General features: G+C 41.5%; 2 protein-coding genes and 1 long non-coding RNA gene across 3 annotated transcripts; all 3 read right to left on the bottom strand.

Moving 5' to 3' along the window:
* On the bottom strand, window positions 1–2,080 carry LOC115202876 (uncharacterized). Its single transcript, XR_003880078.1, has 2 exons — window positions 1,856–2,080; window positions 1–1,736 (listed from the first exon to the last, which is right to left on the bottom strand). It is a non-coding gene; the product is annotated as an uncharacterized LOC115202876 (long non-coding RNA).
* A 91-nt stretch (window positions 2,081–2,171) lies between these two features.
* Window positions 2,172–12,174, bottom strand: LOC115195791 (protein FAM83F; the record flags this gene model as incomplete). The annotated part of the gene is made up of 4 exons (XM_029756085.1): window positions 10,974–12,174; window positions 5,877–6,044; window positions 3,006–3,127; window positions 2,172–2,886 (listed from the first exon to the last, which is right to left on the bottom strand). Coding segments are annotated over exons 1-4 (1,476 nt in total), but the record flags the coding sequence as incomplete, so codon positions are not given.
* Window positions 12,175–13,671: 1,497 nt separating this feature from the next.
* On the bottom strand, window positions 13,672–27,944 carry LOC115202873 (growth factor receptor-bound protein 2). Its single transcript, XM_029767003.1, has 9 exons — window positions 27,602–27,944; window positions 21,724–21,798; window positions 19,754–19,889; window positions 19,427–19,518; window positions 19,186–19,305; window positions 16,239–16,428; window positions 15,760–15,855; window positions 15,398–15,514; window positions 13,672–15,219 (listed from the first exon to the last, which is right to left on the bottom strand). The coding sequence occupies exons 3-9, from the start codon at window positions 19,829–19,831 to the stop codon at window positions 15,043–15,045; spliced, it is 870 nt and encodes a 289-aa protein (XP_029622863.1). The 5' UTR covers window positions 19,832–19,889; window positions 21,724–21,798; window positions 27,602–27,944; the 3' UTR covers window positions 13,672–15,042.

Here is a 27,944-nt window from a genome sequence, read left to right as displayed (position 1 = left end):
TACAAAAGTTGTTTTTAATATTATGATTTCATATAAAACAACAGTCACACATCAGAGATAGGAAGTCAGTCAAGTACATGAAGTACGTGTGGTCTCGTACATCTTTGGCATTTTTATATACAAGACGTCACACTATAATTTCAATGAGAAAATGTGCTTTGCTCTTTGTAATTGCTATGCATAAAAAAGAAGCAAAATATGTCTTAGTCCCTATTGCTTTGTTTTTTATTAAGATGACAAATATAGCCATGGACCAGTGACATGGTTATAATGTCACATAGGTTTAGAGACAATGTATTGTTGCATGTTAACAGCAGAAGTGCGTGATCGGTGTCTGATCTGTTAAAACAACATCCATTATTCAGACACTACACACTCCAGTGGAGATAAGGGCCAGTACACTAACAATTGAACAAAGTGCCCTTGGTAAGGTGATACCTTGTGTGAGAGAAGAGAGCTGATCACTTTTCCTTCTCCATAGTAACCTGAAGGATAGACACATTCAGAATACATCTATACCTGGGATAGATGTGTTTTTAACGCCATCCATTTATTTAGGTTTAAAAGCTGCCGTTTCAATGACAGTGATACAGGGAAGAGCAATACAACATGTTGATTTCTTATGACATGTGAGCAGTAACATAAGATCAGTTTTCAAGCATCGAATGGCTGACCGATCAAGTCTGTATTGGCATTTCCCTGACACAGGTGGTGAATTCCATCTGAGACGGGCAGGACTCAGGAGACACTCACTGGTATGTGGCATCAAATCACTCCTGCTAAACAACAACATTAGGCTCATATTAAAGGAATAGTGGGTCTGACATTGAAGACTCTCACAACTCTAACTGATAAGGCAGTGGTGGTTCACACAGTCTCACACCAAGTCTCACTAAGGAACATTACAGTAGTACATAAAATGAGCAGCACATGATATCTAATAACCATACTCCTGCCATGATATCTAATCACCATACTCCTGCCATGGCATGTCATTACTACACTCCTGCCATGACATCTAATCACCATACTCCTGCCATGATATCTAATCACCATACTCCTGCCATGGCATGTCATTACTACACTCCTGCCATGACATCTAATCACCATACTCCTGCCATGACATCTAATCACCATACTCCTGCCATGATATGCAATTACTATACTCCTGCCATGGCATCTAATCACCATACTTCTGCCATGACATATAAATACTATACTCCTGCCATGATATCTAATCACCATACTCCTGCCATGATATCTAATCACCATACTCCTGCCATGGCATGTCATTACTATACTCCTGCCATGACATCTAATCACCATACTCCTGCCATGACATATAAATACTATACTCCTGCCATGGCATGTAATTACGATACTCCAGCCATGACATGTAATTACTATACTCCTGCCATGACATCTAATCACTATACTCCTGCCATGATATGTCATCACTATACTCCAGCCATGACATGTAATTACTATACTCCTGCCATGACATGTCATCACTATACTCCTGCCATGATATGCAATTACTATACTCCTGCCATGACATCTAATCACTATACTCCTGCCATGGCATGTCATTACTATACTCCATCTGATACTGCATCTGATACTGGCAATTACTTAAAATGTCCTCTGGCTCTGTCTCTCCCAGCTGATCCTGTCCTCCCTCTCTTCATCTCAGGACTGAATGCAGTTCTTCTTGGAAGGCTTCTTGTGTCCCTTTCCTAGAGGGAAAGGAGAAAAGAATGGATGGGCCAACAAACAACAACTCCATGTGAGGGACTATTGCAGTTAATATTCAAAGACAAATGAAAACCACAAATGGTAGAATATAACAACATACCGTCATCCTCTCCTTTGTTGAGGGTCATTAGAGACATACTTCTTTGAGGCAGTTTTGAAGGCTTTTTGTTCTTAAATTTCAACAGGGACGGTTTCTCTACAATCTCAAATGAGTCAGTGCTGGCAGTGCTATTCGTCTCTGAGACTTTGTAGTAAGAGGAGGGGTTTGGGCGGGTAGGAGAGGGTGTTGAGTGGGTAGGGGAGGGGTTTGGGTGGGAATGGGAGGGTGTTGAGTGGGTAGGGGAGGGGTTAGGGTTGCGAGGGGAGGGGGTTTGGTGGGTAAGGGAGGGGGTTGGGTGGGTAGGGGAGGGGTTTGGGCGTGTAGGGGAGGGGGTTCGGTGGGCAAGGGAGGGGGTTGGGCGGCTAGGGGAGGGAGTTGGGTGGCTAGGGGAGGGGTTTGGGTGGGTGGAAGAGGGGTTTGAAGGAGTGGCTCTATCCTCGTCTATAGTCTCACTGTTGTGATTGGATCCTCTGCCTTTCAGGAAGAGCCTGAAAGAACTGCGCTGTTTCTTTCCACCTAAGGCCTGGCGCTTCGGCGAACCTCCCTTCCCATCCTCCTCATCCTCCACAGGAGAACTGGGGGACTTCGCAGTGACCTTGTCCAGTTCCACACTACTGCCCCCTTTGGCATGGAGTAGCGTCGACAGTCCGTTCCGTTCGAGTCCACCACCCAGTGAGTCTCTGAGTGTGGAGAGGTCCTGTAAGGACCCAGTGAGCCCGAGACTGTTCCCCACCACCAGAGAATACTTAGGGTTGTGGTATTTATGTGCAGGCACCCTCTGGTCAGCCTGCCCCCGAGAGTCCCCTAGAGACACCTGGAAACGGGAGGTGGACATCAACAGGGGCTTGGGGACCACCACCTTCTGTACCGGCGCAGGCATGGGAGGCTTGGTAATGTGGAACTCCTTGTAAAGGTCCACATTCTCAGATACAGCATACATTTCCCTGAAGTCATTGTCGAAGAAGTCCACCACCTGCCCAGACATTACTGTGATGGTGTTCCTGTCCATCCTAGAGGAGCTCCATGTGAAGCTGGAGGTGACAGAACAAGAGAGTGAGACACAGACTCAAAGCTCAAAGAGTAGATCAAATCATGTTTGTTCTGGCTGAATGAATGTGAGTGGAAGTGTATGACTGAGAAAATGACTGACCTGTAAGAGCCAAACATAACCTTTTCTCCGTCCACCAGCATGTATTTGGAGCACAGAGAGCCGGGCAGCCTGCCAAATGACAGGGCCAGCCCAGAACCTTTCACCGTTCGCACACGCAGGTTCTGAAAGAGTCACACAGATACTTTTTAGTTAGACAGGTGCCCTTATTACAGTTTAAACCATGAGTCAGTGACTATCAGACTTACAGGTACTGAACAGTATCATATCAAACACTAAGGGAAATTGTGCTGTTACCACCCACGACCAAAGTAAACTTTCAAGGTAAGCAAATCTGAAACTGGTGATGCAAGGGTTGAGTTAAACCCCTTGAGTATACAGTCGAGGCAGGTCTATTTACTGAGCAGGGAATGGGAGTGAGTTGGAGAGTGAAAAAGACTGTCCGAGACATAAACAAAGAAACAGACACGTCAGAAGGATGCTACCCTATGCTGTTAACACTTGTTTGGTCAAGGATCAAGTTCCACAGGACTGGATTGCTTTCGGCTCAATGAACAGCAGTTTCTACGAAACAACAATGACAGAGTCTCAACACTGGAAGGGCCTTTCAAAGGCTTATCAACTGACACCACACACACACACTAGGTTATCCAGCATTCCATATAAAATAGGCTAGATCTACTGCACAAGCTTTGTCTACATAGATCAACATTTATTAGAGGTCGACCGATTAATCGGAATGGCCGATTAATTAGGGCCGATTTCAAGTTTTCATAACAATCGGAAATCGGTGTTTTTGGACGTCGATTTGGCCGATTAAAAAAAAATAATAATAATAATAATTGGTATTTTTCTATTTTTTTTTAGACCTTTATTTAACTAGGCAAGTCAGTTAAGAACACATTCTTATTTTCAATGATGGCCTAGGAACAGTGGGTTAACTGCCTTGTTCAGGGGCAGAACGACAGATTTTTACCTTGTCAGCTCAGGGATTCAATCTTTGCAACCTTACGGTTAACTAGTCCAACGCTCTAACCACCTGCTTTACATTGCACTCCACGAGGTTACGAGAATGCAGTAAGAAGCTAAGGTAAGTTGCTAGCTAGCATTAAACTTATCTTATAAAAAACAATCAATCAATCATAATCACTGGTTAACTACACATGGTTGATGATATTACTAGTTTATCTAGCCTGTCCTGTGTTGCATATAATCGCTTAGGTACACGTTGCTCCAACCATAAACATCAATGCCTTTCTTAAAATCAATACACAAGTATATATTTTTAAACTTGCATATTTAGCTAAAAGAAATCCAGGTTAGCAGGCAATATTAACCAGGTGAAATTGTGTCATTTTGCGTTCATTGCATGCAGAGTCAGTGTATATGCGACAGTTTGGGTCGCCTGGCTCGTTGCAAACTAATTTGCCAGAATTTTACGTAATTATGACATAACATTGAAGATTGCGCAATGTAACAGGAATAACGTTTTGTTTTCGAGATGATAGTTTCCGGATTCGACCATATTAATGACCTAAGGCTCGTATTTCTGTGTGTTATTATGTTATAATTAAGTCTATGATTTGATAGAGCAGTCTGACTGAGCGGTGGTAGGCAGCAGCAGGCTCGTAAGCATTCATTCAAAACAGCACTTTCGTGCATTTTGCCAGCAGCTCTTCGCAATGCTTCAAGCATTGCGCTGTTTATGACTTCAAGCCTGTCAACTCCCGAGATTAGGCTGGTGTAACCGATGTGAAATGGCTAGCTAGTTAGCCGGGTGCGCGGTAATAGCGTTTCAAACGTCACTCGCTCTGAGACTTGGAGTAGTTGTTTCCCTTCCTCTGCATGGGTAACGCTGCTTCGAGGGTGGCTGTTGTCGACGTGTTCCTGGTTCAAGCCCAGGTAGGAGCAAGGAGAGGGACGGAAGCTATACTGTTACACTGGCAAGACTAAAGTGCCTATAAGAACATCCAATAGTCAAAGGTATATGAAATACAAATCGTATAGAGAGAAATAGTCCCATAATTCCTATAATATCTACAACCTAAAACATCTTACCTGGGAATATTGAAGACTCATGTTAAAAGTAACCACCAGCTTTCATATGTTCCCATGTTCTGAGCAAGGAACTTAAACGTTAGCTTTTTTACATGGCCCATATTGCACTTTTACTTTCTTCTCCAACACTATATTTTTGCATTATTTAAACCAAATTGAACATGTTTCATTATTTATTTGAGGCTAAAATGATTTTATTGATGTTTATATTAAGTTAAAATAAGTGTTCATTCAGTATTGTTGTAATTGTCATTATTACAAATAAATCCCCCCCCCCCCCCCAAAATCGGCCGATTAATTGGTATCGGGGTTTTGGGGCCCCCAATAATCGGTACCGGCGTTGAAAAATCATAATCGGTCGACCTCTACTACAGATGTAGGATCTTAATTTGATCACCATGTTGCAGGAGAACTGTCCAGGAGAACTGTCCTGCATTGCAGGACATTTTTAACATGTAGTGTATTTGAGGTTTAAAGAGGCTTCTGAAGTTTGTAATTTCCACTTTGAAAAGTCACACTTGATTTTCCCTTATGAAAAATGTATCAACCCCTACAAAAATGCCCATGAATTATAATCCACATAATAATTCCCATCTCCTGTTGCTGCAGGATTATTTTCCTGCTATAGCAAACTGGCTCAAATTAAGATCCTACACCAGTATAGACAGTGTGCCAATATGGATGATAATAAAAGAATAGGCCAGAGGAATATTATGCTTTTTACTGCCAAGAAGTTGTGGCTGCACTTTCCGTTTACATGACACTCTGCTATTTACCTGGTAATGACATGGTAATACCATAGCTAACTATTACTTGTTCCTGTTTGTTTGTTGCCTACTGCCTGCCCTGTCTTACCCGTAGATGCAGAGCAGTGATCTGTAAACGAGTGCACATATCCAGGAAGTGGGGCATACCACGAGCCTCCAGTATGATGTACACAGCCACCCCTCGTCTCTGTGCTGCGTCCAATAGGTCCTGAAGGATCTGCAGGTCTGTAAGGTGGTCCATGACCACGGCTACTACCTGAGGATCACACATAGGAACGTTAGAGGAAGAACAGAGGGGATGATATCTCTGAATCAAATCAAAATATATTTGTCACATGCGCCGAATACAACAGGTGTAGACCTTACCGTGAAATGCTTAACCAACAATTCAGTTCAAGAAATAGAGTTAAGAAAATATTTACTAAATAAACTAAAGTGAGAAAAAAATATATAGTAATCTAAAAGTAACACAAGAAAATGACATAACAATAACGAGGCTATATACAGGGGGTGGATTTGAAGGACTCAAAGCACGAGATTTGTGGTTCAATTGCTTGAGTAAGATTAGAATCTCCCTAATTAACTGGAAAAACAAGTTGAGCCGAAATGTCAAGATTTATTGTCTTATGACAAATTTTCCAGTTCAATCCAAACAGAAGTATGTCAAAATATTTGAGAGGCTTGAGGTGACTGATAAATCTGATGAATAATACCAGACGAGTTGATATTTACAAAGATCAAGCTAGAGAGGACTGAGGAAAGGCAAAAGTATAAATTCAATAAATAACCCCGACACCTCACTAATGCGTGCGCACACACGATCATATACACACACACACACACACACACACACACACACACACACACACACACACACACACACACACAGACACACACACAACCACACACACACACACACACAGACACACACACACACAGACACACAACCACACACACACACACAGACACACAACCACACACACACACACAGACACACAACCACACAGACACACACAGACACACACACACACACACAACCACACACACACACCAATACACACACACACAACCACACACACAGACACACAACCACACACACACAAAGACGCACAATCACACTCACACTCACACACACACACACACACACACACAACCACACACACACACTCACACACACATAACCACACACAGACACACACACACACACACACACAGAGACACACAACCACACACACACACAGACACACAACCACACACACAGACACACAACCACACACACACAGACACACAACCACACACACACAGACACACAACCACACACACACAGACACACAACCACACACACACAAAGACACACAACCACACACACACAGACACACAACCACACACACACACAACCACACACACACAAAGACACACAACCACACTCACACAGACACACAACCACACACACACAGACACACAACCACACACACACACACACACACACAACCACACACACACACACACACACACACACACACACACACACAGAGACACACAACCACACACACAGACACACAACCACACAACCACACACACACACACACAGACACACAACCACACACACACAGACACACAACCACGCACACACAGACACACAACCACACACACAAAGACACACAACCACACACACACAGACACACAACCACACACACAGACAACCACACACACACAGACACACAACCACACACACACACAGAGACACACAACCACACACACACAGACACACAACCACACACACACACACAAAGACACACAACCACACACACACACACACAGACACACACACACAGACACACAACCACACACACACACACACAGACACACACACACACACACACACAGACACACAACCACACACACACAGACACACAACCACGCACACACAGACACACAACCACACACACAAAGACACACAACCACACACACACAGACACACAACCACACACACACACAACCACACACACACAGACACACAACCACACACACACACAGAGACACACAACCACACACACACAGACACACAACCACACACACACACACAAAGACACACAACCACACACACACACACACACAGACACACACACACAGACACACAACCACACACACACACACACAGACACACACACACACACACACACACACAGACACACAACCACACACACACACACACAGACACACAACCACACAGACACACAACCACACACACACACACACACACAAACACACACACACACACACACAGACACACAACCACACACACACACACTAACACACACACACACACACACACACACACAACCACACACACAGACACACAACCACACACACACAACCACACACACACAAAGACGCACAATCACACTCACACACAACCACACACACACACACTCACACACACACACACACCCACCCACACACATATAACCACTCACAGACACACACAGACACACACAGACACACACAGACACACACAGACACACACACACACACACAGAGACACACAAACACACACACACACAGACACACAACCACACACACAGACACACAACCACACACACACACACAGAGACACACAACCACACACACACAGACACACAACCACACACACACACAAAGACACACAACCACACACACACAGACACACAACCACACAACCACACACACAACCACACACACACAGACACACAACCACACACACACAAAGACACACAACCACACACACACAGAGACACACAACCACACACACACAGACACACAACCACACACACACACACAAAGACACACAACCACACACACACAGACACACAACCACACACACACAAAGACACACAACCACACACACACACACACACAACCACACACACACAGACACACAACCACACACACAGACACACAACCACACACACACACAGACACACAACCACACACACACACACACACACACACACACAGACACACAACCACACACACACAGTTATTGAAATGTAGATCATATAATCCTTGAATGGCATTCGATTAGGTAAAAACAGAACTGGTTGTCTTTCAGGAGCACAGACTTTGCATGTGAAGAAATGTGAGCACTGATGCATTACTATGACCTAGTCCTGTACCACACTAGGATAGGGCAGTGTAATGCTCTCTGCCTTATGCTGACAGTGGTAAAGGAGTGGTGATGATAAAGTATTGGACAGTGAAGGCCTTGTTATAGTAAGGCTAGAGTCACTTCCTGGCTCGTCCTTTATTTTCATTTTTTTTATCTTTATTTTAACAGGCAGGTCAATTTAGAACAAATTCGTATTTACAATGACGGCCTGTCATGATTTCAGTTTGTTTAGTTCACTGACATACCTAGTCATATGCAAACAGAACAGCTGGTCACGGGTTTGTCTTTCCTGTCAGTAGATCATTAACCAAGGAGTGAACAACGACCCCTCACTTGCATTGTTCTCAGTGAAATACCATCTTTGGTATTTATTCATTAGTCCACTGTTGAAACAGTCCCACAATATTTTGCTTCATCGTGATGATGTGGAAAATAACACTTTGCTTCTTGAAAGTTCAATATCTTGAAAACTTGACTGCTGACAAGCAAAACATTTAGCATGAATTGGTGATAAAATGTTATTGTAAAGTGAGTATGTATTATTCCACTGTTCCAGAGAAGTTAACTGTACCCTGGTCAAACACTCCAGTCTCTTATCTGGATTTGGGCTACTTACACCCAAAGTGTTTAAGCTCAAGTTTGCATGCTTATCTCCTTTCCCCATAGCCGTGTCCTCCTGCGCCAAGCTTAACCCCAGAGTTATGTGTGTTCTTCCTCCTGACATTTAGTCCCAGGCAGCATGACTGACAGGTTACCCAGCCATTTAGAGGGGGAGGGACTCTTGACTGAGTGAGTTGAATTACAGTGGATGTGGGAGGAGAAAGCCTCTTGTGGATGTGCTTTTAAACCCTGACGTGAGGCTGGGGAAACGCTTTTGAATGACTTGTTACCGGTTCTGATGTGAAACTGTGTGACATTTAGAACTGTGAAATGTTTGGCCTTTCCAGCTCCTTTACATGTGGCTTCGCTTGTTACAACATGCCTATCTACAGCATATGTTCCATCCAGTTAGAGATCCACTATGAACATTCATATCAAAACTTCTGCTCACTGCTGATCATTCATTGTAGAACGTAATGACGTGATGAAGGGGAAAACATGAATATGATTGAGATTACCATATGTGTTCTATATCTATGATAATAACAGCATAACATAAATCAACAGTCAATAATCAACAATGGTCAATTACGTCATCGTTTCATTTCATAATAGAATGATAATAGAAGTAGATGCTTTACATTGTTGCTAATCGCCTTGGTTCATTTTACAGTACGACTCCTCAAGTCAGACTCCTCAAGTCAGACTCCTCTGTTGAGCAAGGACCTGGCTGTCCTAAGCCTGAAGGACACACATCTCTTGTTGAATTCACATGACTGCCAAAGTCAAGGGGTGTGAATACTTTCTGAGGGCACTGTAGGTAAGTGAAGAACAATTAGACACCTTCCCCTTTCTCTTTTTTAACCTTTATTTAACTAGGCAAGTCAGTTAAGAACAAATTCTTATTTACAATGACGGCCTAGGAACAGTGGGTTAACTGCCTTGTTCAGGGGCAGAACAACAGATTTTTACCTTGTGAGCTCGGAATTCGATCTAGCAACCTTTAGGTTACTGGTCCAATGATCTCAGCGCTAGGCTACCTGAGAAGTAGTCAAGCAGGTAATAAAACCTCATGTAAAAAAAAGGAGTTTGTTGTCACAAGGCCTATGTAGCGACTGTAGTAACAACACTGACAAATTCAGACCTGATAATTAGGCCACTAGAACTGGCACGAACTATTCTATGTAGTGTTGAGAAGTTTACATTCAATTAACAGAACCCATTTTATAACTTGTCAAGATGAAGAACACAAATGCATGATTCAGGGTCATGCTGACTCAGGATTCAAAGTAATTTGTAAACTGTTCTGAGCTACAAAGAATGAGGGGGGAAAATGTGAGGGCATCACTCAATAATTTAGGGCAGAGAAGAAATTATGTAAACTACGTTATTCACGTGTAATATGCCGTTATCAATTTATATTAGAACTGGAATTACCTTGTTAGATTCTTGAATGAGTCTCCTGACAACCTCTTTTATATGGGGCCCCTTGTTTTTGGGTGGGTGCGTGTGAACGGATACTCGAGTCACCCCTTTATAGAAACTAGTGCTGCCTGGCCAGCCGATGTCAAGCGGCGGGACATCCGTGTCCGACATCTGAGGCCAGTATGTGGAGTGGACCCCCGAGTCTGCATTGGACTCCTGAGCCTTTTCGTATTCGCCCTTCTCGGACTCACTATCTGAATCATATTCATCAAAAGTTTTTCGAATCCATTTAATCTCGCGGGCGGATAGAAAGTCTCTGACGTCGTCCTCTTTCAGTCGCAACTTGAACGCGCCATCGCCGTTCTTCAATAGTTGCTCGAGCGCGGCTCGCTGCTCCTCGCAGTAGTAGAATTCTGCTTTAGATTCGGGTATCTTTTCGTTGACATGATCTTCGTCCATGCACAGAAGCTGAGACTCGGCCATAGCAGCGGTATCCTGAATTTTTCCAACCGTTAATTCTTCCTACCCCCGCAGTTCTCCGTAGCATACACCTTTACCTGTAGGTGTTGGGCGCGTACACAGGTGACGTTCAAGAGGTAGGGGGAGGAGTTCTAAACTGTTCTAATCTAGTTCAAATGGCAAGTTTTATTGTCCCGTGCACAAGAACAGTTTAATGGCTTTCTTGCAAACTCTTTCCCAACAATGCAGTAATCAATATAAGTAGTAGGCTTACTATAAAACAAGGAAAAATAATCACAAAATAGCAAAGACGGCAACCATACAGTACGGCACCATCTTTGTGTGTGATCGAGGTAATTCTTGCATGGAGAATGTGATTATTTTGAATTTCCATAAAGGCCAACCAAGAATCGAGTGGTGCCACGTAAAGCACATTGATACTGTAGTGTATAGGCTTGTAGGTTTGACATAGAACTCAATACAGATAAATTAGCCTACATAATGTTGCAATGTCTAGCCAACTAAAATGAAATGACTCAAAGCAAAAAACAAAACAGTTTAATTCCAAATGTATTTATCAGACCCTGTGCTTCGGATACTTTCTTGGGTGCTCTGGTTCTGTGACATACATAAATGAAAAAAAACGAAAAACATTTGGTCACAGGTCAGCAGTGTTGGGGAAGCTACTCTGAAAATATACAGTACCAGTCAAAAGTTTGGACACACCTACTCATCGCAGGGTTTTTATTTATTTTACTATTTTCTACATTGTAGAATAATAGCGAAGACATCAAAACTATGAAATAACACAAAGGGAATCATGTAGTAACCAAAAAAGTGTTAAACTAATAAAAATATATTTTATATTTGAGATTCTTCAAAGTAGCCACCCTTTGCTTTGATGACAGGTTTGCACACTTGGCATTCTCTCAACCAGCTTCATGAGGTAGTCAACTGGAATGCATTTCACTTAACAGGTGTGCCTTGTAAAAAGTTAATTTGTGGAATTTCTTTCCTTCTCAATGTGTTTGAGCCAATCAGTTGTGTTGTGACAAGGTAGGGGTGGTATACAGAAGATAGCATTATTTGGTAAAAGACCAAGTCTATATTATGGCATGAACAGCTCAAATTAGCAAAGAGAAATGACAGTCCATCATTACTTTGACATGAAGGTCAGTCAATCCGGAAAATGTCAAGAACGTTTAACGTTTCAGAGTGAAGGAAAAGCAGCCAACAAGTGCTCAGCATATGTGGGAACTCCTTCAAGACTGTTGGAAAAGCATTCCAGGTGAAGCTGGTTGAGAGAATGCCAAGAGCGTGCAAAGCTGTCATCTAGGCAAAGGGTGGCTACTTTGAAGAATCTAAAATACTTTTTTTTTGCATACTACATGATTCCATATGTGTTATTTCATAGTTTTGATGTCTTCACTAGTATTCTACAATGTAGAAAATAGTACAAAATAAAGAAAAACCCTTGAATGAGTACGTGTGTCTAAACTATTGACTGGTACTGTAGGCTAGTTTACCAAGCCACCAATTACTTCACTCTGGAAGAAGTTAAGCTACACTAATGCTTCCCTTAAGGAAAATATAGTTTACTTAACTAAAGTTACTTTGAAAAGTAGTTTACTACATCCAAACTTGTTTGTGAAAAATTATCATATGTAAATCTGAAATGTCATAGACTACAAATTGCAAGACTAAATTCAAATCTAGGTAGTGTTTTCAGTAGTTAATTCCTTTTTTTTGCAATGTAACGCTGTAGTAATTGGACTAGGCAAGTCTGATGCTGAAAAAGAATGGAAACGATTGCCTACTTCACACATATTTTACTTTATTTGAAATAAAAAGTAGTGTGTATTTCCAGTAGTTACTACAACGTTACATTGCAACAAAAAAAATAATAACTACTGAAAACACTACCTAGATTGAATTTAGTTCAACTACCACTGAGCTACAGCAAAATGTAGTTAAATTACTAGTTGAATTACATGTAGTTCACTATTACCCAACACTGCAGGTCAGGAATATAGTTCTCAGTGTCAGATCATTAGAGTAATTCTTTGAAAATACTGTCCCAACTACAACAAAAATACTTAAATACATGTCATTTTGTCCTAAAAACATTTAAATTAAATACTGACGAATTCCATGAATTCCTATGGAAGACTGCTTTTGAGGAGTGACAATATGGCCGACCGGTGTCTTCAAAGCATCTCATTGGCCAATACATAGCATCAGCAAGCCAGGGTTTATATACATCATTGTTTTAATTTAGACAGATGACAAGCATACCCAAACTGACATTGTAAATTTGGTAGTTCACTAACAAGACATAATTTGCTATGGAGACCTCACAATTAAAAGCAAGCACTACAAACAATACGAAAAGGTAACAATACAAAAAGTGTAGTACCATACAGTAAATGTGTGGCAGCATAGCTCCCAGTTTTCAACCTCCAATGGATATGACACTGTAGTTGGCTTGTGGAAGTTCCCTTATAAACAGGAGCGGACTTAGTGATTTGGGTGCACAACATTTTGTTATGGGTTTTATAGTAAAGACATAATTTAACTGTAAAAAGAAATGACCTTTTAATGTGACATTTTTGTTTAACCTGTAACCTTTATTTAACTAGGCAAGTCAATTAAGAACAAATTCTTATTTACAATGACGGCCTGCCAAAAGGCAAAAGGCCTCCTGTGGGGGCGGGGGCTGGGATTAAAATGGACACAACAAGTCATGATGTTTTCATCTGATTGTCAAACAATCACTTCATAAAGTAGCATCCAAACAACTTTCCTTCAATTCGTAAGTGACAAACTATCTCACTGGAGATTATCCGATTATCCTAGTGAGCCAAACAACGCCCCTCTGTCTTTCTATATGGTTCCAATGTATCTGATTCTGCCTGGCCAAAAAGCGTATGGCATGCCATACTCTGTTTGGCCAGATTGCATCAGATACATTGTCTACACATACATGTCTTCTGCCTCGATGACAATGTCAGTATTACAAGCAGCACTCTTCTTTTGACTAAAGAAATGCATTAACTTACAACATTTTTCTGTTAAATCTTCTTTCTCTCTTTTTATTTTCACTGGTTGCGTTAATTGCACATTTCTCTGCCCCGCTGTGAAAGCACCTCATTGATACAGCTTAATTACAATGAAAGTCAAATTTGCAATCATATCGTGTGAAACAATGCACGGGAACTCTGTCAAGGTGGAATAGTCCATTATTATAAACCAGTTGTGGGGTCTCCTGCAGATACATTATTGGGGAAAAAAGAAGATTACTAGCATTTTATTATTATGCCCAGTTCACAAGGCACCTTGATGATGTGAGGCTTGAGGCAATTGTCTCTTCTGCCTAATGGTAAGTCCGCAACTGCTTACAAATCAGTGTCATTTAGGTATGTCAATTGTATCATGCTGAGCACCAGCTTTAAAATAAAAATAAATGTGTGAGCATATGTTATCAGAAATCATATGTGAACCAATTTCTTTTTAGTCCTACAGTTTGGGCTGCTGAAGTTTCTGTGTGTTGGCCGACTCTTATCATCACAGTCCATATGATTGGAGATGTCCAAAGAGCGACTTCTCTCTCTCTAAGCTTTCCTCATAATGGTGTGGTATAGTTAGCAGGGAACAGACCACTTTTACCCCGCAATCTTCCTTGCCACCACGATGGATCAGAATGATCCAAAATGTCAATGACATCACCTGCACGGAAGCCTAGCTCGTCCCCTTCCTCCGCTGTGAAGTCGTACACTGCTTTCACCTGTATGACTGCCCTCTGGTACACACACACACACACACACACACACACACACACACACACACACACACACACACACACACACACACACACACAAACAAACCTGTGTTAGGTAATAGTTGGCCATAGGAACCAGTAATTTCAGAGGACATCAAGGATGAGCCCCCATTTACTGACTACAGTAGGCTTACTGTACCTGTGGATGAGGCATGGTTTCAGATGTCCTTTGGGGGGCTGGGAGAGAGTTTAGGGGGGTGTTTCTACCAGGGGTGCCTATGGTGTGAGCCCTCTCCCCCATCCCAGGTCTCTTACTCTGGGGGAAGAGAGGAGAGAGGTTGAACTCAGGTCAGACTCTAACCTTTAAACCAACCTACAGTATGTCTCAGAATCACAGTAAAACATTTCAAACCCAATGAAATCAAATAAAAGCAATGACATGGTTTTACATGACCATGGTACATAGCAGCTTCTGATAAACCAACATGATTCAAAAGACTGCATTGCAGGTAGTGTAGGTTTGTACTTTGGGGTGAGTACTGTGGGGTGAGTGGTGTTTACCTGCTGACTGTGAGGAAGGTCTGAGGCCCTGCGGTGTGACGTGGCTACAGTAGGGGCCCCATAGCTCCTCTCCTCAGGTAGACTCCCTCTCTTCAACTGACAACAGAAGGATGTGGACAGGAAAAGGTTAATAAAGGCCCAGTGCAGTCAAAATGTAGTTTTTTTATCATATTGTACAACAGCTGATGAAACTAACAAAAACATTTGATCAGTGTTATTTCCTGATAGTTGCTGGTTGAAAGTACAATCTACACAGGACCTTCTAATCAACAGGTTTGATTTTCCATGGTGACATCACCATGCGGTACCCCTTAATAGACCAATACCATTGGTTAATTGACCATTCTGGTGCAATAGCTCACTGATTTCAGTTCCTGTATCTGTGCTTGAGATACAGGGAGAAGAGTGGGAAGTCAAGAAAGGGAAGGAAGGCTTCACTAAAGAGTTGATTGAACTGAGATAATATATGGCTGAAATACCGGTTGGGGTGCGGATGGGCTCTGGTCATCCCGGCTACCGTCTCTAAGGTAGATGTCCCGTTGCTTGGAGATGGAGGTGTTCTTGTAGAAGTCCACCAGCTTGTTGAGGGAAATGAACTTCTCTGACCACAGGAAGTAGTGGCCTTTGCTGTCCTTCATCACTTTGAAATGCTGCACGTCAAACTCATGTCTGAGGGGAAAGTATGGTTTTATATATCAGTGAAGCATGTCACAACACAACATCTGGCCTCTTAGTCACATACAGTACAATGCAGGTTTAGGGTCAATTCCAATCCAATTCCAGTCAATTCAGGAAGTACACTGACATTCCAATTCCAATTATTTTCAATGCTTTTCAATGAGGAAGATTTGGAATTTGAATTTGGTTTAGTGTCTGAATTAATTGGAATTGAAATGGAATTGACCCCAACCCTGGTTGACACTGCCTGGGACTATTTTTATATGAAATGTGTGTCGATTTGTGATAAGCATGCCCCTGTGAAGAAATTTAGAATCAGTGGAAGGGACAATCCCTGGTTTTCAGATAACTTGGCAGAATTAATTAGAAAGAGAAATATCTATTGGGCTCAAGCTGTTGACTGGGCCTCCTTCAGAGCGCTAAGAAACAAATACACAGGATTGATCAGGAAGTCCAAATCAGATTACTATTTAAATGCAGTCACAGAGAACCTAAACAACCCTACCAAGTTCTGGTAGCTAATCAAATCAGTGTCAGGTTCTAGTGTATCCTCTGGCCTTCCTGACCATTTAATGATGGATTCTAATGAAGTGAAGGATAAAGCCCATATTGTAGGGGTTTTTAACAAGCACTTCATATCTGCTGGTTCAGTTTTTGATAATGGTGGGGCCCAGGCCTCTAATGTAAGCTCTGTTACAGTCAACTATGATATAGGCCCTCATGTGAACCATTTGATCTTTGAGCCTGTTTCTTATACTGAGGTCTGTCTATAAAGCACTAAAGGCTATAGACACTAAAAAGTCTGCAGGTCCAGACAACGTGGATCCCTACCTCTTAAAGATAGCAGCTGGTATTATTACTGAACCTGTGGCTCACATTTTCAACTTGAGTCTCTTGACCAATTCCATACCCAGCATTTGGAAATCAGCTTATGTCCTCCCGCTGCTAAAGGGTGGAGATCCCTCATATGCTAAAAACTATAGTCCTATCTCTAAACTCCATATCCCGGCCAAAGTCTATGAATCCCTAGTGAACTCACAGTTAAAAAACTTCTTAATTGAAAAGAACATACTGAGCGGGGTTCAGTCTGGCATTAGATTGGTGCACAGCACCACAACTGCAGCTATGGCAGTGGCAAACAACATCATTAATGCACTTGATAAAAAGCAACATTGTGCTGCTCTGTTTGTGGATTTAGCAAAGGCCTTTGATTCAGTTAACCATAAATTGTTGCTAGCTAGACTCAGAAACATTGGTCTCAGTGAATGGGCAGTAAATTGGTTTAGGAACTATCTTTCTGACAGAACACAATGTGTATATCCTGACAATCATAAGTCTAGCTTTCTTGAGATTAATAGAGGTGTGCCCCAGGGTTCCATGTTAGCTCCTGTGTTGTTCTCAATTTTTATTAATGATTTTGGAAATTGCATGCAACCAGCAAAGTTACATCAATATGCAGATAATACAGTCATATATTCATGTGCTCCTTCTCTGGTTCAGGCTGTTGAAGAGCTCCAGGCCTCCAGTCACTGCAGGCCTCCCTTTATGGTCTCAAACTGGTCTTGAATGTACAAAAAACATCACCTTTACCAGAGCTAGAACTCTGCCAGAGAACGTTAGCATTGTCACATCTGGTGGCTTATCCATTGAAAAAGTGTCATCCTACAAATACCTAGGTATTTGGTTGGATGACAAGTTGTCCTTTAAAGTTCATGAGGATAATCTTGTGACAAAGCTTAAATTGAAATTGGGTTTTTATTTTCGTAATAAGGATTGCTTCCCGCTTATGGCTAGAAAGAAGCTTGTTCATGCCACTTTTCTCTCTGTCATTGATTATGGTGACTTGTTGTACATGCATGCAACCTCCTCTGTCTTACAGAGACTGGACTCTGTTTATCATGCATCCTTGCGCTTTATTACAAATGCCAAGTCACTCACCCACCATTGGTAGGTTGGACCTCACTTTATATGCGCAGAAAGATACATTTGTATGTGTTCATCTACAAAGCCCTTTTGGGTAAACTCCCTCTTTACCTCTGTAGTCTGGTCTCCTTCATCACCAGCAGTTACCATACCCAGTCCGCTAGGTGGTTGCTACTTAAAGTCCCCAGGACATTCACAGTATTAGGCAAGACTGCCTTCTCTTTTTGTGCACTAGACGCATGGAATAGTCTACAATCCATGCTTCATCTAGATATGTTAGTGCCACTGAATGAATTTAAAATATTGATGGGAGACTTTTTTAGGCTGGATCATGTTGTTGTATTGTTGTATGTTTTAATTATATAATGTATTGAATGTTACTGCCTTCTTGGCCAGGTCTCCCTTGAAAAAGAGACTCTGGGTCTCAATGGGCTTATCCTGGTTAAATAAATAAACTGATAGGATGTGATGAGTTATGATTCAAACAATTGAGTTGTGTCCTGTCCTATTCCATAAATCCAAAGTCAACTGTTTCTCTGGTGCAGTACTTTCATTGTCCCCTGCTGGCGTATGTTAGATATTGCAAGGAAAAGCTGTACCAGTGATATCAAGTACAGCCTACAGAAACGGAACTCTTCCCCTGGCTCATAGACAATTCATGAGAAATGGAGGGAGATTGGGAAAATGTTCACAGATGAGTTTTGCAGGTTAACATGTTACTACATTTTACAGAGTTCATGCGGTGCAAACTCTAACCCCCCTAGGTACTGTTTTGTAATCAGTGAGCTCCCTGTAATATCCTGGCCTGAGACTACACCCACCCACCTGACAGAGATGGAGAATTCTCCAGGGGAGCTCTGACTGCCACGGATCAGGAATCCCCCCACCTCCCTAGACATCAGGAGCTCCTCAGCAGAGCTGCGGCTTGCCGTTTCCTTGAACCAGCTGGACAGAGAGAGATACAGTATACAGATGTGGCTATACTGTACTTACTGTAAGCATACAAACTCATGTATGTGTGTGTTCAAATACATTTTATGGATGAGAATGAGTAACTTTATTTCACCTTGGGGTTTGTCTCTCAATGTAGTTTTGGGGCACAAAGCCTTCCTGTCCATGCAGCTCTGCCTTAAACCACTCATTTTGACTACCTAGAATCTGATTATGGAACAGAGATAAACAAAAACAACAGAGCTCACTGTTTAGGTTTAATATCCCAACAGAATACAACAGTAGAACTTTGTGTGTAGAATTTAGGAATTAGATTAGTGGAATGTGTCTTTAAAGCCAAGTCCCACACTCAGTTGTACTACTGTCATTCTTTAGTCTTACTATGGCACACGATTCTGAATTGTAATGTGTCTCCTCCCATTCTCTCTCAGGTCATACTCACTTTCAGGATGTCTCCCTTTCGGAAGCTCAGCTCATCCTCTGCCGTAGCATTAAACTCGTACTTTCCTCTGGCTTCCATGGCGAGAGGTGGAAGGGTCAAAGCGTTGGAATAGGGAGGCAGAAGGACTGCAGTCGGTCTATGGAATGAGATGAGTCAGGGAGAGTTGTGGGTTGGTAGGTTCAAAGTAAGCAAACAATACAGTGCAGTAAAAAAAATTATTTCCTGTGTTTTAGATATATTTCGACACTGAGGTTGGAATAACACAGTGAAATTGTGAATATGATGATAATGCCATTTTTGTGTACGGCTGTTTAAAAAGACCGCCTGAAATATCATCCTGTTTTGGTGGGATGGAGTTTTGGCAGTAAATTAGTTAATAGACCAATATGAAAGAGAGTTCCAAACTCTGTGCAGGACTTATTTCTTCATTCCGGCCTCACCCGCAGCTTTTGATACCGCACCCGCCCCCTCCCGCTGGCTCTCTGCCTGACTCCCACCCGCTACTGCAAGAACGTGTCCCGAACCCAACCGCTGTCCCGCAATGTTACTTCAGGAGTATGTGACGCAGCTCACTTGCCAGCCATGGTCCTAGCAATTGTGTGCCCTATATAGGCAATATCAAAATGAGCAAAAAATAACCTAAGAAATAAGTTAAATTACCAGAGATTCTCACGTGGCCCATTATATTAGGCTATCGGTGTTACTGGGCTATATCAGCCAATAGGCTAGACATAGTTTGAAGAGAGCAGAGTTGGAAAGAGAGCAGACACTTTCTCTTGAGAAACGTTTTATAGCTTACCTTTTAGGAGTGGGACAATTTTCAGACAGAGATAAAAAAAATAAAAGGTGATCAATATGTATTTCTAGGCAATGTAAACTATAGCCTAATCATATTTAGGAAGTTAATTTCATTGGAAAGATAACTGCCCCCTGCTTCTTCGCCCATGCATAGGCTATAGCTTACTATTTTAATTGAGACTACACACACACCTGATCATAGCCACAGGAAGTATGGGTGCTGAGAGTGCTGCAGAACCCCCTAAAAATAATAATTATAAAAAAATGCAAAAAATAATGTTTTACTAGCCCTGTATGAAAGACCGATATAGCTGTGTGTAGCATTTTCAAAAAAATATTCTCATCCCCAAAATTGTCTGTCTGATCGCCAGCTTCCACCTGCAGCAGTAACAATTATAACCGCGCCTCAGTGATCTCTGTCAGACCCGCAGCCCTCTACCTCTTTGACAATAACAGCTATAGTTTTCAGTTTGGTCCTATTCACTCAGACTACTCCCAGAGAGTCCTAGTTTACTTCTAGCTAAGAAGCTATTTTTGTTTCTTTTTGACCATTTTAATTGAAAAAAATCCCAATAAGGTACTTCATTGTTAATCAGAAATTATTTGATATTGAAATGAAAATGGCTGCATTAGACCTTTAAGTCCTTAGCTCCTATAAGCTCCTATAAGGAACATAGGCCTACAAAAAACACTGTTTAAACAGCTTACTGTATACTTGTATTTTAGGTCGACATTGCCAGTAACTTAACTCTGGTGGGGTAATTCTGTTGAGGTGGTGCAGTGATGGTTTGCAAAATACAATAGTTACCAGCCTAGACTAGACTATGCTGTACATTCTGTAATCTGTGAATATTGCACCTGAGGCTGTAATAGCCATTGCATGGAGGAAATACATTCAGTGGGATAAAACGTGAGAAAAAAACATTTGAAATGGAGGAGATGACATAAGAGGAGTTGTGCAATAAGAACACAGATTTAGTTTCAAAACCCTTTGGTTCGGTTGTATCCTTCTGAACACAAGCCTAAGTCTAACTTTAGATAAATATATCCCACTCCTAGCTATGAAGTTTAGATATGGAAAATGAGAAATAAAGAAATGGGGAAACTGGAAAATAATTTTAAAATGGAAGCAAAACAGAGACAAGTTGTCTGAGCCAGACACTTCCCCTTACCTTCTGTCACGAAGCTGAGGAGAGAACAATTCTTGTTTCAGTAGTTCGTAACATTCACCATGTGTTAATGTTTACCTACGGGATACATAAACAGACATGAGCATGGAGGAACAGACAGAAGAGCGAGTCAGAGGAGGACAAACAACATCAGGAGCTGTCCATTTCCCCTTTTAAATAAGTAAAAATAATTTTAAGAGATTGAAATCTCATGATGGTAATTATCTTTGATGTTCAATTTGCTGCTCTCCCACGTGTGTGTGGTTGAAGGGGGGTCTGCAGTGCATGCTCCAAAATCACATACATTATCCATCCCCAGAACCATAGATACACATGATTACATACAATTTCATAAATCTTTCCCAGCCCTACCTCTCTACCTATTCAGCCATCAGACACCGGAGGGAGCCAATAACAGCGCTGTAGTATCAGCTTCTATTGCTCACCACGGCCCCAATCCTGTACCCTGATTAAAACTCCTACTCTGCAGTAAAAGACCCCTTCTGTTCCCCCTCTCTGTCTTATTCAGAGCGGATATGAGTGAGGGTAGATAGATGATAATGAGAATCATTCACAGAGCTCTACTAAGCCGGATGGAAGGCCGCATAAACAACATGAGGACAACTGAGGATTAAATTCAATTACATGTAGAAAGTCGTTTTAACTATGTGTGTTTCTGTCAGACCCAGATGTATCTCTCTCTCTCTCTTTCTCTTTACCAGACAGGAACTATTCATTAAACCAGAGGAGGAAACTCTCCTCTGTCTCTCTCTCTAAAGTCAACACAACATATGCACTTATTGACAGTAATAGCTCACATATCAGTTTAATAGAATTGTTTTATTTAAATGTAACTTTTATTTAACTAGTCAAGTCAGTTAAAAACAAATTATTATTTACAATGACGGCCTACTACGGCCAAATTCGGACAACGCTGGGCCAATTGCGCGCCGCCCTATGAGACTCCCAAACACTGCCAGATGTGATACAGCCTGGATTCGAACCAGGTACTATAGTGACACCTCTTGCACTGAGATGCAGTGCCTCGGACCGCTGCGCCACTCGGTAGCCCACATATGATAACAAGAGTCTTTTTTCTTGGATGTTTGGATGAGTAAGGAGAAGGTCAAGGGATATCACCGCACATTCCATTGACATAAATTCAACAAATTGTTTAATATAAATGATTCCCACTTCAGTTGAACCATGTGTGTACACAGAAGTGCACTCAATCTGTGTTATCTAACTCCTCCGCTCCATAAAACCATGTACTGTAAACACAGTAAAACATGCATGCAGCCAAACAGGCACTTTAGTTTTAAATCACTTGCCTCTCCGAATGGCTCTAATGTTTTACTAATGAATGGAACTAATGAAGTGAACCTACTGATTCCATTGCAGATTAGCCCTCATAAACATTATCAATATAACTCTTACTTTTGATTTTAGGTAAAACATATCCCAGCAGCTTGCTGAAAAGCATGTACATAAACTGCATACATCCAACAAATCTCAAAATACTGTCAACTGCACTGATGAGAGAGATATAGTAAGATAAGACACTACACTGACGAGAGAGATATGGTAAGATAAGACACTACACTGACGAGAGAGATATAGTAAGGTAAGACACTACACTGACGAGAGAGATATGGTAAGATAAGACACTACACTGACGAGAGAGATATGGTAAGATAAGACACTACACTGACGAGAGAGATATGGTAAGATAAGACACTACACTGACGAGAGAGATATATTAAGATAAGACACTACACTGACGAGAGAGATATAGTAAGGTAAGACACTACACTGACGAGAGAGATATAGTAAGGTAAGACACTACACTGACCACCACTAAACCCCTTACCCCACCCCAAAGAGCATAAACCACTGATAAAATCTTTGTAAAAAACACTGATCAAATACATCCCACAAACTACTTTAATCATTCTGCTGTCAGGACAATTCTGCTATTAAACAGCCGTGAACACGCACACACACACACACACACACACACACACACACACACACACACACATACACACACACACACACACACACACACACACACAGACAGACAGAACCTCGTTGTTGTCACTCTAGAGCCCTCAAACTCAACTCTGGATTTCAAAGCCAGTTCCACTGCATTTGTTCATTGTTCCCCTCTAATTATGGACTGATTTAGACCAGGGACACCAGGTGTGTGCAATTAATTATCAGGTACAACAGAAAACCAGCAGGCTACAGACCTCACAGGGTAAGAGTTGAGTGCTCTAGAGCAGGTATTTGTACGCGCAATGCCGTCCGGGGTACGCCAAATAAAAATGTGATTCACATTTAAAAAAAAAAAAATGATATTTGTTTTTCTTCACATTTTCAAACAGTCCATTTATATTTTCCAACGGGGCTATACATTTGGGTGAGGTTCTTTTCTCGCCTGAGTAGCCTCGTTTCACTGCCAAAAATAAAATGAAACCATCTAGTGTTCAGCGAAATAACAACACAATGTCAAATACAGGTGGCCTAGTCAAATAATTGACATCCAATCACATTAACCGTTACTCTCTCGCGGGAATTCCACTAACGGTCAGTATGTAGCCAAACGTAGCTGCTGCTCATGTTGGTATCTGTACTTATGGAGCAAAAGCCCTGACAGGGAGACATAGCGGAGTGGTAACGCGCATGCAAGCAGTTGCTCCAGATGCCACTTGGGTACACTGCAGCATCCACCGAGAGGCTCTTCCTGCCAAGGGAATGCCTGACAGCTTGAAAGACATTTTGGACACTACAGTGAAAATGGTTAACTTTGTTAAAGCAAGGCCCCTGAACTCTTGTGTATTTTCTGCACTATGCAATGATATGGGCAGCGACCATGTAATGCTTTTACAACATACAGAAGTGCGCTGGTTATCAAGGGGCAAAGTATTGACATTTTTTTTAATTGAGAGACGAGCTTAGTTTTCTTTACTGACCATAATTTTCACTTGTCTGACCGCTTGCATGATGACGAGTTTCTCACATGACTGGCCTATCTGGGTGATGTTTTTTCTCACCTGAATGATCTGAATCTAGGATTACAGGGACTCTCTGCAACTATATTCAATGCTCAGGACAAAATTGAGGCTATGATTAAGAAGTTGGAGCTCTTCTCTGTCTGCATTAACAAGGACAACACACAGGTCTTTCCATCATTGTATGATTTTTTGTGTGCAAATTAACTCAAGCTTACGGACAATGTCAAATGTTATATAGCAAAGCACCTGAGTGAGTTGGGTGTGCAATTACGCAGGTACTTTCCCGAAATGGATGACACAAACAACTGGATTCATTATCCCTTTCATGCCCTGCCTCCAGTCTATTAACCGATATCTGAACAAGAGAGCCTCATCGAAATTGCAACAAGCGGTTCTGTGAAAATTGTATTTAATCAGAAGCCACTGCCAGATTTTTGGATTGGGCTGCCCTCAGAGTATCCTGCCTTGGCAAATCACGCTGTTAAGACACTGATTCCCTTTGCAACCACGTACCTATGTGAGAGTGGATTCTCAGTCCTCACTAGCATGAAAACTAAATACAGGCACAGACTGTGTGTGGAAAAGGATTTAAGACAGACTCTCTCCAATACAGCCCAACATTGCAGAGTTATGTGCATCCTTTCAAGCACACCCTTCTCATTAACCTGTGGTGACTTATTCACAATTTTTGATTAACAAATAAGGTTTTATATGTAAGATGGTTAAATAAAGAGCAAAATGATTGATTATTATTATATTATTATTTGTGCCCTGGTCCTATAAGAGCTCTTTGTCACTTCCCACAAGCCGGGTTGTGACAAAAACTCACACTCGTTCTTATGTTTAATAAATGTATCGTATCGTGTGTGTGTGTGGCAGGCTTACAATGATTGCAAAAAACAACCTTGTAGAGTGCGCTGACCCTGGTGCTAGAGGGGGTACGCAGCTGGAGGTTGAATGTTTGAAGGGGTACGGGACTATAAGAAGTTTGGGAACCACTGCTCTAGAGGATGGAAGTCTCAAACATGTAAAACAGTAACAAAACAGTAGCTGAGTCCCCTGGGAAGAGACAGCGCAGAGCAGAGGGGATCTACTCTAGTAACATGTCACCAGTGAGGTGAGCCAGGGGCATGTTGGCATGTGCCAACGTCCCTAGAGCTCCCCTGGTACAGTGACCTGGGTGAAGGGAATATTTGCAGTGGTTTCGACTCTCACTGCCTACATGAATTTTAGCTGGATTTTTTTATGCTCCCAACTGTTTTTTTCTTAGCACTGTTGTGCCTCCTCAACAGCCGAGTAGGTTGTTATATAGTCTTGTGGGGCCAAACATTCCACCATTAGTCAAGGAAATAGGATTATGATGTCTTAAACAGATATCTTTATTAAATAACGGACATTGTAGAAGTGGTAAGATCTATTACGGAGTAGCGTGCATCATTTTCTTTGTTGGAAATGTTAGAAATGGTAAGTTCTATAATTAAGGATTTACATTATGCAAAGCCTAACTATGTGAAAGCACTAAACATTTCTCTACACTTCACAAATCAGAGATTAGTGAGGAATGTGCAGAATGTGTTTTTGAGAGTAACTAGGACATCCAACTACCCAGCACTGAGGAAAACAGCACTAGACAATACTGTATATACATTTATAAATATCCATCCATTCTCAATTATGGGAAATCAAAATTCAAAAAGTTCTATATATTTTAGTAAACAACAATTTACCGCCATGTAAAGCATTGAAAGATCCAGTGACACTGTACTGTTTGTAATCTATTTGACACACCATAGTAGTTCACACTATGCCAATTAGACTGACATGGCTAGACTACTGTGATTGAATCGAGGACCTTGTTTTAGCAAATAAACAACCCCAAAAAAACGTTAACTTATAAAGCTTGTTCAATAGTGCACCTGTCCTCTTCAGTGGCTTTCTATTTTAACCGAGTTTCATATCAAAAGAAAACACATTATGAACATACTTCCTCATCACATAAATACAAGTATTGTTGAACTTATCTCCTACTACTCATAAATTACCACATCCCAGAGGAGAAGCTATTTGACCTTGTAGAGCACTGATCACACAAACCAATGAGGAAAAAACGTTCAAACAAAAAACTATTTCAAAATACCTTTCACATCACCATGGCATGGGCAGGGGGACTATATGTAAAGTTCGTTTTCAAATAATTTAGCAATAATGAAAATCTTTCAACTGTTAGGTCCAAGATAATATCCTTGTTGTTATACATTTATAATAGCATTGCATAATATGGTAACAACGTGTCTCATAGCCTACTTATGTCCTCCAGAACTATGTTGCATATCCTTTTCACCAATGTATGTGGACAACTGTTGGTTACTGGGAACAGTTACTGCTTGTATCAAACAGGTAGTTAAAGTACTCTATGTGGAACTTCTTTCAATTGTCCGGTTAGTTGCCATAGATTCAGAATCTAAAAGATTTCCAACGAATTATAGTGATACCACTCTTGAGAGAGAGACAGTTCTCTAACCACTAAACAGCAATGATTCACAATTCAGATGAGAGGAAGCTGACTAATTATTATAATTAATTACATTACAGAAAAAGTGGAGTGTGTATGACTGTAACAGCTGTTCCTAAGATTAGAGAGAGAGACTTCGATGACTATAAACCAGTCGCTGAAGTTGAATGGATTGCTCTGCAAGCAGTGTCTTCAAGCCAGCATGACATTATAAGAGGTTTGGTCATTTTGGTGACATGATTTGGCTACCCATATAACAGTGGGTATTTTACATTGATGGTTGCATCACGTATGTAAGAATAATCAAGCTTTCTTCAAATAGGTAAACTGTATATTGCAATATGATATTTACCTTTATCTCATGTAAAGAGCCACGCGTTGACAGTCACAAGAGGTCGGGAAATTTACGCAGCCAACCAGGGCTTTGCCAACTAGATCATAATTTCAGTCACAATTTCGCAAGTTCGCATCAAAAGGAAAACGTCATATTCGTAAAATCATAAAGGTTAAATAAAACAAATCCGTTAAAGACTGTTTACTTCCGAGTCCTTTCATTGAAGTATAACAACGCGGAGACCTTCGAGTTCCCTCCCCAACACGCACAATAGCTGAATGTCCCACCGCGGACATGAACCAGTTACTTGCACTTAGAGACCGCCTCTTTTCAAAATAAACTTTTGGACTTTACCTAAAAA

The sequence above is a fragment of the Salmo trutta genome, chromosome 1, assembly GCF_901001165.1.
Source record: "Salmo trutta chromosome 1, fSalTru1.1, whole genome shotgun sequence".
Lineage (NCBI taxonomy): Eukaryota > Metazoa > Chordata > Actinopteri > Salmoniformes > Salmonidae > Salmo > Salmo trutta.
This window is presented reverse-complemented; position numbering and strand designations above follow the sequence as displayed.

What these genes read in the sequence shown, in the direction of transcription:
- LOC115202873 (XM_029767003.1), bottom strand. Translation starts at nt 19,831, where the DNA reads ATGGAAGCCAGAGGAAAGTACGAGTTTAATGCTACGGCAGAGGATGAG. An exon ending in GAAAGGGAGACATCCTGAAA is followed by an intron (nt 19,519 to 19,753) that starts GTGAGTATGACC and finishes TTCCATAATCAG; the next exon opens with ATTCTAGGTAGTCAAAATGA. An exon ending in GCCCATCCGCACCCCAACCG is followed by an intron (nt 15,856 to 16,238) that starts GTATTTCAGCCA and finishes TTCTGTTGTCAG; the next exon opens with TTGAAGAGAGGGAGTCTACC.